Source organism: Chrysemys picta, chromosome 8 (genome assembly GCF_011386835.1).
Source record: "Chrysemys picta bellii isolate R12L10 chromosome 8, ASM1138683v2, whole genome shotgun sequence".
Classification (NCBI taxonomy): Eukaryota; Metazoa; Chordata; order Testudines; family Emydidae; genus Chrysemys; species Chrysemys picta.
This window is the reverse complement of record NC_088798.1, coordinates 89,618,570-89,631,497: the sequence shown is the minus strand read 5'-3', so window position 1 is coordinate 89,631,497 and position 12,928 is coordinate 89,618,570. Positions and strand designations below refer to the sequence as shown.

The following is a 12,928-nucleotide window of genomic DNA, read 5'->3' as shown; positions in this document are numbered from 1 at the left end:
CTGCCTGTAGCACATAATAGTCTAGAGTCCGGTGAGCTGTAACTCTTTGGTCTACTTTCAGTTGCTGGGTTTAGTGTGCAGGTGCTGGGTGGAGTGGAGTGGTCTGTGATATTCAGGAGATCATACTAGATTATCTGAGGGGGGGTCCCCCTCTAGTCTTAAAATCTATGACTCTGTGTCCATCTGGGGGACAGCTACTTGGGACCTATTACCTGCTGGTGGAGTTTAGAGCAGTTCCTAGGCTGCTCTAAACTACATTGGGGCCACAGTGAGCATAAAACCAGCTTGAGGATCAGGAAGCTTCAATCAACTCCCTGTTGTTTCTCCCATGTCCCATCTCTGCTGGGCCCAGAGGAGACCTGGTGCAGCCAATAGTCTGGGCCATGATGTACAGTGCAGAGGTTACAAACCACTAGATAGGTATGTAATGCACTAATCAGAGATCTCCCCACATGGAGCCCCTGTGTATCCATGTGTACTTGTGTGTCTGTTGTGATGCTCAGAGGAAACACACTCCCTTCAGTGGTTCATTTTCATTCCAAATTCAATTTGAGATGGAGTAGTGTATTTCAGGAGTGTGCCAGTGCTCCTGTGTGTGAGGAAGGAGGAGTAGCATGCCCCAGCCCCAATGAAATGGGAGTGTCACATGGCATTAGTGCTTCTTGGAGACTAACATTCATAGTGGTGATATATTTCAGAGTAGCAGCCGTGTTAGTCTGTATCCGCAAAAAGAAGAACAGGAGTACTTGTGGCACCTTAGAGACTAACAAATTTATTAGAGCATAAGCTTTCGTGGACTACAGCCCATCAGGCTTGTCTGGTTATGTAGACTCTCTCCTCAGACCCTACGCTACCAGCACTCCCAGCTATCTTCGAGACACCACTGACTTCCTGAGGAAACTACAATCCATCGGTGATCTTCCAGAAAACACCATCCTGGCCACTATGGACGTAGAAGCCCTCTACACCAATATTCCACACAAAGATGGACTACAAGCTATCAGGAACAGTATCCCTGATAATGTCACAGCTAACCTGGTGGCTGAACTTTGTGATTTTGTCCTCACCCACAACTATTTCACATTTGGGGACAATATATACCTTCAAGTCAGCGGCACTGCTATGGGTACCCGCATGGCCCCACAATATGCCAACATTTTTATGGCTGACTTAGAACAACGCTTCCTTAGCTCTCGTCCCCTAACGCCCCTACTCTACTTGCGCTACATTGATGACATCTTCATCATCTGGACCCATGGAAAAGAAGTCCTTGAGGAATTTCACCATGATTTCAATAATTTCCATCCCACCATCAACCTCAGCCTAGATCAATCCACACAAGCGGTCCATTTCCTGGACACTACTGTGCTAATAAGCGATGGTCACATGAATACCACCCTATACCGGAAACCTACTGACCACTACACTTACCTACATGCCTCCAGCTTCCATCCAGGACACACCACACGATCCATTGTCTACAGCCAAGCTCTAAGATATAACCGCATTTGCTCCAATCCCTCGGATAGAGACAAGCACCTACAAGATCTCTATCAAGCATTCTTAAAACTACAATACCCACCTGCTGAAGTGAAAAAACAGATTGACAGAGCCAGACGAGTACCCAGAAGTCACCTCCTACAAGACAGGCCCAACAAAGAAAATAACAGAACACCACTAGCTGTCACCTTCAGCCCCCAACTAAAACCTCTCCAGCGCATCATCAGAGATCTACAGCCTATCCTGAAAGATGATCCTTTACTCTCACAGATCTTGGGAGACAGACCTGTCCTCGCTTACAGACAACCCCCCAACCTAAAGCAAATACTCACCAGCAACCACACATCACTGAACAAAACCACTAACCCAGGAACCTATCCTTGTAACAAACCCCGATGCCAACTCTGTCCACATATCTATTCAAGTGACATCATCATAGGACCTAATCACATCAGCCATACCATCAGGGGCTCGTTCACCTGCACATCTACCAATGTGATATATGCCATCATGTGCCAGCAATGCCCCTCTGCCATGTACATTGGCCAAACCGGACAGTCTCTACGCAAAAGAATTAATGGACACAAATCTGACATCAGGAATCAAAATACTCAAAAACCAGTGGGAGAACACTTTAACCTGTCTGGTCATTCAGTGACAGACCTGCGGGTGGCTATATTACAACAGAAAAACTTCAAAAACAGACTCCAACGAGAGACTGCTGAGCTAGAATTGATATGCAAACTAGACACAATCAACTCCGGTTTGAATAAGGATTGGGAATGGCTGAGCCATTACAAACATTGAATCTATCTCCCCTTGTAAGTATTCTCACACTTCTTATCAAACTGTCCGTACTGGGCTAGCTTGATTATCACTTCAAAAGTTTTTTTTCTCTTAATTAATTGGCCTCTCAGAGTTGATAAGACAACTCCCACCTGTTTATGCTCTCTGTATGTGTGTATATATATCTCCTCAATATATGTTCCATTCTATATGCATCCGAAGAAGTGGGCTGTAGTCCACAAAAGCTTATGCTCTAATAAATTTGTTAGTCTCTAAGGTGCCACAAGTACTCCTGTTCTTTTAGTGGTGATATAAGCACACAGGTACCACAGAAGCTGCCAGCTACCACATTAAAGTACTAGATAAATAGATAGAGTGTACACAAGTTTTATTATTTATTTATTTTTTTATTATTTGGGGGGAGGGACGGTCTGGCTCCAGGCACCAGCTTCTCAAGCAGGTACTTGGGGCAGCCGCTCCGGAGAGGGGCGGCAGGTCCAGGTATTCAGCGGCAATTCGGCAGATGGTCCCTCACTCCGCCTGGGAGTGAAGGACCTCCCGCCGAATTGCCGCCGCAAATCGCAATTGCAGCTTTTTTTTTTTTTTTTTTTTTTTTTGGCTGCTTGGGGCTGCCAAAACCACAGAGCCAGCCCTGGGGAGGGATAGCTCAGTGGTTTGAGCATTGGTCTGCTAAACCCATGGTTGTGAATTCAGTCCTTGAGGGGGCCACTTAGGGATCTAGGGCAAATTCAGTACTTTGTCCTGCTAGTGAAGGCAGGGGGCTGGACTCAATGATCTTTCAAGGTCCTTTCCAGTTCTAGGAGATATCTCTGTTAATTAAAAAAAATGTATTTAATTATTTATGGTTCATGTATTTATGGGTACATTTTTTTCCAAGGGACATCTCAATGCCTATGGGAGCAATTTATGGGTCCAAAATAACTTGAAATCAGATCCTTCCATAGCTGTGGTCCTGGGCCCTAGTCTCTCTCTGCAGAACAAGAGTAACGGCCTCTGAAGCTGAGGAGCAGTTCTCGGTGCTCTGTAGTGGGAGAAAAGGGCTTGTGGATGATAGAAGTACCATGAAGAGATAGGATTTTGCTTTTTTTTCTGGCCTCATAAATGGCTCCTGGAAACAAAGAGGGGAATAAGTGGATGGAAGTCCAAACACAGAGAACAAATACAGAGGTGTTTGTTTTCCAATGATCAGAGGCTGTTATTCCAGGAATGCTGAGTCACCATTCCTGCTGGTGAGGGACAGCAGGGGAGGTTTAGACAACAGCTGGCTCTCCTGACCAGCTGGCCAGTATCCTGGCAGAAAAGGTGAGGCCTTTAGAATTAGAGTAAATCAACTGAGCGGCTGAATCACTGGGCAGGTAATTAGGGTGAGGGGATGCTTCCCACATTTTCAAAAAGTACTTAGCCAACCTGGGGCACACTCCAGACATCACTGTACAGTGCCACATCAGCAACATTAAGAGCCACAATCAAAAGTGGGGCGGTGCTTGTGATCTGCTGAGCACAAGCACCGGGTCTCTGTAGGCATGCACCGGGCTCTAGAGGCTGATTGCAAGCAGGCAGCTGCTTCCCTGTGCCAAGCCAGCTCCAAGAACTACTTTGGGGTAAAGTCTGAGATCTTGCCAGAACGGCTGTCTTTCCTTTTTCAGCTCCCTAAGCTGCTGGAGGAGACAGGAAGGTTGATTGAGCTGCCTGCAGTCCTTCTCCTCTCCCGGTTCCCTGGGGCAGGGCACCGGTGTTCTGCAGAATGCTGCATTCAGAACTTCCTGGGCACCAGCCCATGTTTACATCCCTCCAGAGCTCAACTGGCATGCTGCAGCACCTCAGGGACTCCTAGTTAAAGACGGCTCATCTCCCCTGACAATGCTTGCTCCAAGCTCCTGGCGTATTTCTCAGCATCTGATGAGATGCTGCAGTGCTGGGACTCACGATTTCCTCGCTCATCTAATGCAGATGTATTCAAACATGATTAGGGCCCTTTTCTTTTATTCCAATTTGCCAGAACAGGATAATCTACTCATTATATCTGTCCCTGCCTCGCCAGAGCACTAGCGGCAGGGCTACCGAGATAGGCTTTGTCACTGTGACAGCTTAATCTGCCTTAATGCTCTAACTGCTATGGAATAATAAAGCTCCCCTGTTCGGATATGCTCTATGAAAGGTCACAGCCATCCCTGACACCCTATACGGTAGCCCTGAACTGCCATGGGAGGGAAGGGGAGTGCCTGTCTCTACCAGCAGGTGTGATTCCTAGTCCTGTGCTTCTGGTATGAAAACTTCTCACCATGCTCTCTCCTCCCTGCTCTGCAAGTTTTCGGGATGACATGTTTTGGACCTGATCCATCACTAGATGCAAGTATCACTTTAAACCGAATACCCGACCAAATTTGTCCTGCCTAAGAAGCCCAAGGGCATTGCCTTTGTAGCCAACAGCATAGTCTTTGCATCCCCATCTCGTGACACTTACACTGTGGCATGATGCCATCATGTGCTACAAGGTCACCACACTGTGGTCTGGCAGGGTCACTGGCTGACAGTACAGCATCACCACATCATGGGCCAGCCTATCACTATTGCCCTACAGCGTTGTCACATCATACTGCAGCCTGGCTGCCTTGCGATGCTTTGTTTTGCAAGGCCATGTCGCCTCCCAGCGCAGCATCGCATTGCACACCATGCTCCCTTGCCATACAACAGCACCGCATCAGAATACAGCATCATTGCATTGCCTTGAAATTCAGTGCCACCAGATCCCAGCACATCACCTGATGATGTTTCATGGGCCCCACGATGAATTAAAGAGCTTTGTCATTGTTTTAACTGCGAGACAAACCCATCAAACTGTAACTGAGCAATGGCAGCACTTAAAACCAGTCCATACTCAGGCCTGATAAGTGCAGCAGGGCTGCTGATACGGATTTTTACCTTTGTCTGCTGTTATATACTGGCTATAGGATGCTTGAGGGTGTTAACACCTTTGCCTCTGGACAGAATGCCAGCGCTCACTGTTGAAATCTGTGTCAGGATATGCTGCCAGATACCTTGCCCTGGACAGGATGAAATGAACATTTATTGAGTGCTGGGCGTATCATATTCCATGCTGACTGACTGTGTATCTCTAGGATGTGCCAGAAATCTCCATTATCTGAATTATCTTCAGGAAGTAAGACTGAATGGTGAAATAAGACCTGCATCCCCCAATGTCGCTTCCTCTTCCTGATTTTATGAAAATCATTGCCCCCAGCTCTACAAACATTTGTGTCCTCTCTCTGTTCTTCCTCCCCCTGCAAAGTGTGCTGTGATGCATCATGTGGAGGATGTGCTGTATGTATACAAATTATTTGTGTGGGGTGCGTGCATAGAGTAGCTGTCATAGAACCAATAGACATGTGCGTGTTGAACAAGTGATGGTATTTACAGTGCAGAGAAGAATCCACTGACGTGTGTGGGAAGGACTGATGTGCAACGGTTGTGTTTGTGTGTCAGAAAGAGAGAGTGTGTGAGAGCATATTTGTTAGAGCTAGTCAGAAAATGGCAGAACATTTTGATGAAAATGAAAAAAACCCTGTTTTCGTTGACATATTCCATGGAAAATTTTGCTCTTTCTTCAAAAAGCTGAAATTTTCCCACCAAAAAAACAATTTTTTCTGACTTTCATTCAACTGAAATTTTTCCATTTTATGAAAACTCAGAATTTTCTGCAGGAAACAGACACTTCATAAAAAAATTGTTTAGTCAAAATCCATTTTTTTTTAAATCAAAAAGCAGTTTTGGGGGAAATATTCTGACCAGCCCAGTCCCAGTATTTTGACCTGCCGGTACCCTAGTGCTGATTTGACACAGCGGTCTGCAGTGCCCTTAGAAGCTCTGCCTTTATTTTTGCTGTGATAAAACTGTTGTGAGTGACCCATGGCTGCCTATCTTTGCTGCAGCTTCAGAAAACTCTTACTAAAAGCAGGGACAACTTGCAGTTGCTCCATTCTTAATGTGGCCTCTGCTCCATTTGCCAAGGTTCTGTAGCACTTCTCCTTTGTAATGTTGTTGCCTTTGCTTTGATCTGCCTTTGCAAAGTTTATTTTTCCAGAAGATAAGAGTAACTGAACTGAGCTTCCAGATGTGTGATGGAGATGGGTTATGAGATGAGCCTGGGCTCTGAACTGACTTTCTTTATCCTTCAGCCCTTCCTATCCACTTGACAAAAGTGTCCTCTCTTCTCCTGACTCTAACTGCTTAGCTGCCTCCCCAAGGGACACTCTTCCAGTCCCAACCCATAACACTATGAGGGTAGAAAGGATTGTAGAACTGCAACTACAGAATAAACCACAACCCTGGAAGGAAGACAAAGGGATGCTGGATGTACCCAAGTTAAATATACCTTTACTAGGAAACCATTGGATTGGTTCAGGAGCCTTCCAGGGTGAACTTGCTTTCTTAACCAGCTCCCATGGCTCCATACCAGAGAAGTATTGTTTATTGTTGGATTTCTTTCTCCTTTTCTTTTATTTTCTGTTGCTTAATCTCAGAGAGGCTGAAAAGGGGATCCAGGAGATATTCGAAACACCTTCCTAGTAGTCTGTAATACACGATCATTAATTATAGTGCTAGGGCAGGTACTCCACTGGGACCATCCATGGTGAGCTACTTGCTGGCAGCATGCACTTGAATGGGGAAGTGAGAACAAAAAAACAGCCACAGGAGAGCGAGTTCCATATAGTCTGAACCTGGCCAGCCTACTGGGAATATGTGTCAGACTATGTTATGGGGATCTGATATGATGGCCTGAGAGGACGGGACCAGAATGGACAGACTCTGAGGAAGATATGTGTATTACTGCAGGAACATGATCTGGTGGTTCCTTCGGGCCTTAAACCCTATGACTCCATGGGCTCTGTGCTAAGTGGGGTATAGACCCAGCAGATACTTTAAAGATATTCATTTGTTGGAATTTGGTGCTCATGAAAGTGCGTGGCTGAGCACCCTGTTTAGAAACAAGTCCATGAAGGGGAGGTGCTGTACAAGCTTCCCACCCACTCACCCGCACTATCTCAACCCTCACCTTCAAGTCCCCTGCCACTCCAATCCTGACAGCCCCGTAACCATGACTCTGCCAGCAGAGCTCACATCTCAGATACAAGAGCTTCTACTAGTGCAGTCCTGGGCTTCCACATACATTTGCCAGAGTGCTTCAGTCCTGCATGTTACACCCCCTCAACTGTTCCAGTCTTTGCCCAATCTGGAGCAGAGACCCATTTGCACCAAACCATGCCATGCATGGGCAGCAGGTGGATCCCCCTTTGGGGAGACTAGCTCCCGGGTCTGCCCCTTCTGCCCACAACCCTGTGCCCCCCTGTGGCCAGAGCCACAAGTCCCCCTCCCCCACACGGAGAAGCCCCGAGGCCTCCCCCCCTCGACTGCAGGAACCCCAGGCTGGCTGAAGCCCAGAGCGCTCCCCACCCCTCGGCCAGAGGACCCCCAGGCTGGGTAAAGCCCCAAGCTCCCCCCAACCTGCCCAGAGGAGCCCCGGGCCAGCCTCAGCCTCGCCTCCCCTCCCCTCCTCAGACCCAAGCTGCTCTGGGGGAAAATGTCTCTTCGAAGATGCTTTTGATATGCCCCATGCAGGCTCCAAGGCAGCTGAGGAGGCAGTATCTGGAGTTTAGGTAGATTACTGATGAACCCAGGAAGCTGAACAGCACATATATCTCTTCAGCCGCCCCGGAACCTGCATGGGGCATAATAAAGCAAAAACGTCACTGCCAAACCCTGCAACTGGCCATGATTTTCTGATGTGGTAAACTGTCCATTACGAACTAGGCTGAACCTTGTTTTCACCTCAGATGATCCAGGTTTCCTGAGCTGAGAGACCACCAGCTAATCAGAGGTGGACAGAGTGGTTTTTGGAATGTAGCCAGAACCTCAGGCCCTAACGAACAGAACCTGAACCGAGGAGCTGAATGTATTTCAGATTGTTCCTGAGGGGTGGGCCTGTCAGACCACGAACCCCTCCCCCAACACCCCATACTGTTTTTCTGAGGGCCCCTCCATGCCAATTCCATTTAAGTCAATTGCTGGTAGCTCTCCCAAGAAAACTCGGCATCCGAGAGAACTATGTGACTCCAGTCTGGGAAACAACTCTTGCCTTTTTCAGCTTCTACATGTTATCTTCTTCTGTGAAGGAATTCTGGGGAAATCTGTGATGTCAAAGCCTTAAACAAGTCCCTTCAGAAGTAACCAACCTTTATAGGGCTGCCTACAGGATGCATGGCAGTGTCAGGAGGTTACTACAAGGGATGTGAAGAATTCAAGGGGTTGGGATGGTAGAGAAGTGGGGAGATCAGACCTGCTATTAAAGAAGTTCCTTGTTCTTCATTCAAAGAAATTAAAATATCAGACAGCTGAAAAAGCAGGCTCTGGAGAGATAAGCCGGTGATTTAATATGGTTTGCTTGAGAGGTGATAATGGTGGCAGCGTTGGGGAAGGGACAGGGAAGTGTATGTCTATGCAATTCTGCTTTAAAGTATTATTTTTACCCTACTTTGTAAAGAAGCCCCCTTCATGCTGTGCTGCAAAGATGATATTTTCACAGGAGTTAATATCTAATGAGTCCCAGGGGAGAACACAATGTACAGTCAATTTCTGATCTTATCAGTAGGAAATGTGGTCATATTATTAGACAGCATATGTAGTTTCTTTTCAACTTCGCCGCACCTTATGAAATGCAGGGAGGAGGGGCACAGGTGAAGACACCTTTACCTTTCACCTTTTTGGCATCAGCCATAGTGAAATCTCAGGTTGGATATACCATCTACCACCTCCTCACCCTCACCATGGATTTTACCTCTGCCCCAGAAATGTGTCTAGACTCCAGACCGCTGAAGTAGCAAAAAAGGGAGCAGCCCCCTGCCATGGAAGAACTCTGCCAGTCCACCTGTGATCTCTATGCCCAAGGTGTCTCTCTGGGGCAGTATGAGTGATTATCCCCAGTTATATCCAGGAGTAATTCCGGAAATGAGGGGAGGAGAATGGAGCACACATGGTTCATTAAATTAAACATTCCTGCAGTATGTACCTGCGGTTGGAGGGCAAATGGGGGAAAATCAGCTCAGTGCTTTCCAGGCCACAGGGAAATTAATCTGCTATCCCCCCAAGTCCTAGAAATATCGTTGCTTCTACCCTGAAGCATCTCATCCAGCAAGAACAGCATAAACAAGCCAGTCCAAATTTCATTAGCTCAGTGCTGCTCTTTATTAGCCTAAATCAGGCTGTTATCCTTTTGAAGTCTGTCCAAGATGGATTGTATCTCTGCCTCGATGGAAAGACCATTAAGAACTCTATTTCTTGTTTGTAAATAGGAAAAAACAATGTTACTTGTTGACAAGCTGTTTTACTGGCAAACTGGCAGACAGCATTAGGGAAACAGTTGAGAAAGCGCAAAGGGCAATGAGCAAACTTTCTGCAGCACCAATGCAGATGTTGGAGAAAACAAAGATCCCTTGCCCAACAGTGAAAACATCAGATGCCCATCAGACTCAATACAATGCACTTTGACATCAGTTCCTGTCAAGATAACGGGGCTTCTTCCATGGTCCTGATCAATTGTGCCTGCAATGTCCTTTTTTTGGGGCTTGCCCAGTTGTGGATTTTCCCCATCATGTCCCCAGCATAAAAGATGCAAAGAGGAGAGAAAGGAGCAGAGAGATAGAGAAGAGGGAGAAACCACAGTGAGTCAGGGCAGCAAAGGGGAGAGCAGAAGAATGTAGGGAAGGGAATCACTGGAACTGATTAGTGGTCCATCCAATCCAGTCTCTTATCTTCTTGGCAGGTTATTCCATTATTGTCCACTGCACCTTCCTCTGGTACATTTGTTAGCAGCCACAGTCAGGGATAAGCTTTTTTTTTTTTCTAATTACCATCAGTTAATGGTTAGCTTGTGCCTTGGAGTGTGAAACACTATGTCCCTTGCATTTGTTTTTAATCCTATCTAATGTAATGATGGATACTCTCCTTTTCCCCATGCAATGAGAAAGGAGAAGGAAATATATATACACCAAGAGAAAGAAACAGCTATGGTAATTTTTAACAACATGTATTTATGACCATTTCAGTTGTGAAGAAACCAGTGATAGTTATGTTCCATGACACATGTCTAAGACATTTGTTATGATGGGTAACACCGACTCCCTTTTTCCCCAAGCCAAGAAGAGTTGAACAAAAGACCTGTGTTATAATAGGGTGTGGTGGGTGACAGTGTGTGTGATATCACCACACCTGGAACAACTGGAGACTCATGGCCTTCGGTGTTATACCATACTCAAAAGTCACTCTGGGTGTGGCTGTATTAGACAGTATTATCCTTGCCCTGCCATGATTTTCTGCCTGAACACAACATGAACATAGGCTGCCTGTGTGAGCAGGAATGTTATTATGATGTTATAGTTAAGGGCACACTAGTTTGCGCCCCATATCTATATTTTAATGCTGGCAATGTTGTTGCATGACTTTAAGTCTGTAATTGTTAATATTGGATTAACTCCCCCAGCTGTGTCTGCACTCCTTGAAGTATCAACCAGAAAGAAAAATGAGCCAAAAACAATGGTGAAACCACCCAATCCATCTTTCATTGTCCAAGCTGTAATACAAAATGTAAATAGACAGCAGAAAGAGTGAAAAGTAAATAGTAAGAATTTTCTGAATCTATTTCATGATTCTCAAGTGCTATTAGTGAACATTGATAATGGAATTGAATCTTGAAAAAGGAATTATTTTTATCTGGAACATGTCCCTTTAAGATGCTATTCAGCATGCTGAAGCAAAGTACATTGCATTCTACTGAGGCAAAATTTCTTGCCTCAAAACAGAGATGGTCAAAATCCCCCTCAGCAACCTCTGAATTTAGATCCTAGAATACTTCTGGAAGCTGGGCTAAACCCTCTGTAACTCAAAATAGCACCCTGGAACCCCCATATTCACCACTGTGATATGATTAGAATATGTTTTGTACAAAGTATGCCTCATGATGTATCAGTTAAAAAGGCTTGATCTGTTGAACATTAATATTCTGTTGATGTGCATGCTATCATTGTATGTGAAGTTATGAAGTATTGCTATGTGTGAGTATAGCGAAGTGACAACTCACCGGCACGACGCCTCCTGCTGGTTGTCCAGGGAATTACCTCTTTTCCAGCTATGGAGCACTCTCTGCCGGATGATGTCTCACCTGCCTCAGGCCCTATGTCCCTCCCACACCCCTCAGGGTTCTGCCCCCACAGTACCCACACACTCTGGTTCTCCCCTCCCAGGGGAACCCCCAACCCTCTCACCCATCTTGCCTCAGTGGCTACTACCAGTCATCATCTAGCCCCCACTCACTGGGGCAAACTGCAGTCTGTAAAAGGCCACTTATCATTGGTAAGGGAGTCAGACCAGCTGCCTCTGCCTAAGCCCAGACTGCACCAGCTTTGGCCTTTAGCAAGGCCCGCAGCCTGGGGATTTACTAGGCTGGAGCTCCCCAGTTCCTCTTGCCTTTGCCTTTGCCCTGCCACCAGTACCCTAAGCTCCCAGGCAGTCAGGTCCTTCCCTCTCCAGAGACTGACTCAGCTCCTGGCTCACAGCCCTTTTATAGGGCCAGCTGTGGCCTGATTGGGGCTTGGCCCCAGCTGTGGCTGCTTCCTCAATCAGCCTAGCCTGGCTGCTTTTCCTCTTGACGTCCCAGGGCTGTTTTAACCCCTTCAGAGCCGGAGTGGGGTGACCATCCTGCTACATTGAGTTACTGAAATATGTTGTCAGGTTGGGAGACGCCTACAGCTAGCCTTTCAGTGGCAACAAAGGAGCAACTATCACTGGCCAGACAGGTATTGATGGCCCATCAAGAAGAATCCACTCTCCCAGCGACTCCTCAGAGAGGGCACATATGCAGTGGGCGCTGCCTAACCCCCATGTCACAGCAAGGATCTCTCTAGCAGCTGGAACAAAGTATAAAAGAGGGACAGTGACATCATCACTTGGCCTCTCTCCTCCCCCATCTCAACACCTGGCAGCTGACAGCTGAGTAATCACAGTGCCTGGAGGGGCTTGCTGTTTGTCACTGGCATAGCATAGAGACAGCCCAGGCTGGAGATGTAAGGGGGCACAGCGGTCCCACAGTTTCAGATTGCACCCCGAGGATCCCATCACACTCTCATTTCTAGACTGCAAATGGGTGTGGACTTTTTTGTTTCTCCTGATAGAAAGCTGTCCACAGTCCTATTCCAGGATGCACAAGGGATGCTGATGACTAGCCAAGTCCACTTGGAGAATGCCTGGCTTCCAAGAAGACACAAAAATAGATACCACAATCAATGCTTTATTCCTTTAATGCTCTCAGATACAGGGAGGGACTCTATTGTAGTATAATTTATGGAAACTCCAATTCATGTAAACTAGCATTCCTTTCCCTATAGTTCAGTGTTCTGTATAGAGCCACACACATATCTTCTTTTGTGCCATATGACTGTGACTTGAAGGCAATATAAAAGCTAGTGATATACTGGTGATGATGGATAGCCACAAATATGATTGGTCCTCATGAGACCCGTGAGACAGCTTTATGGACCCAGTGCTGCTACATTTAGCACTGTTGTCTGACATA

General features: G+C 46.5%; 1 protein-coding gene across 1 annotated transcript in view; it reads left to right on the top strand.

Moving 5' to 3' along the window:
* LOC135973263 (uncharacterized) overlaps window positions 1-2,564 on the top strand; it is a 275,121-nt gene extending 272,557 nt beyond the window's left edge. Inside the window, exon 2 of the mRNA XM_065555896.1 lies at window positions 812-2,564. Within this exon, the coding sequence (XP_065411968.1) occupies window positions 946-2,307 (1,362 nt within the window). The 5' untranslated portion in view covers window positions 812-945 and the 3' untranslated portion in view covers window positions 2,308-2,564. The remainder of the gene's footprint in view (window positions 1-811) is intronic.
* The last annotated feature ends 10,364 nt before the right edge of the window (window positions 2,565-12,928 follow it).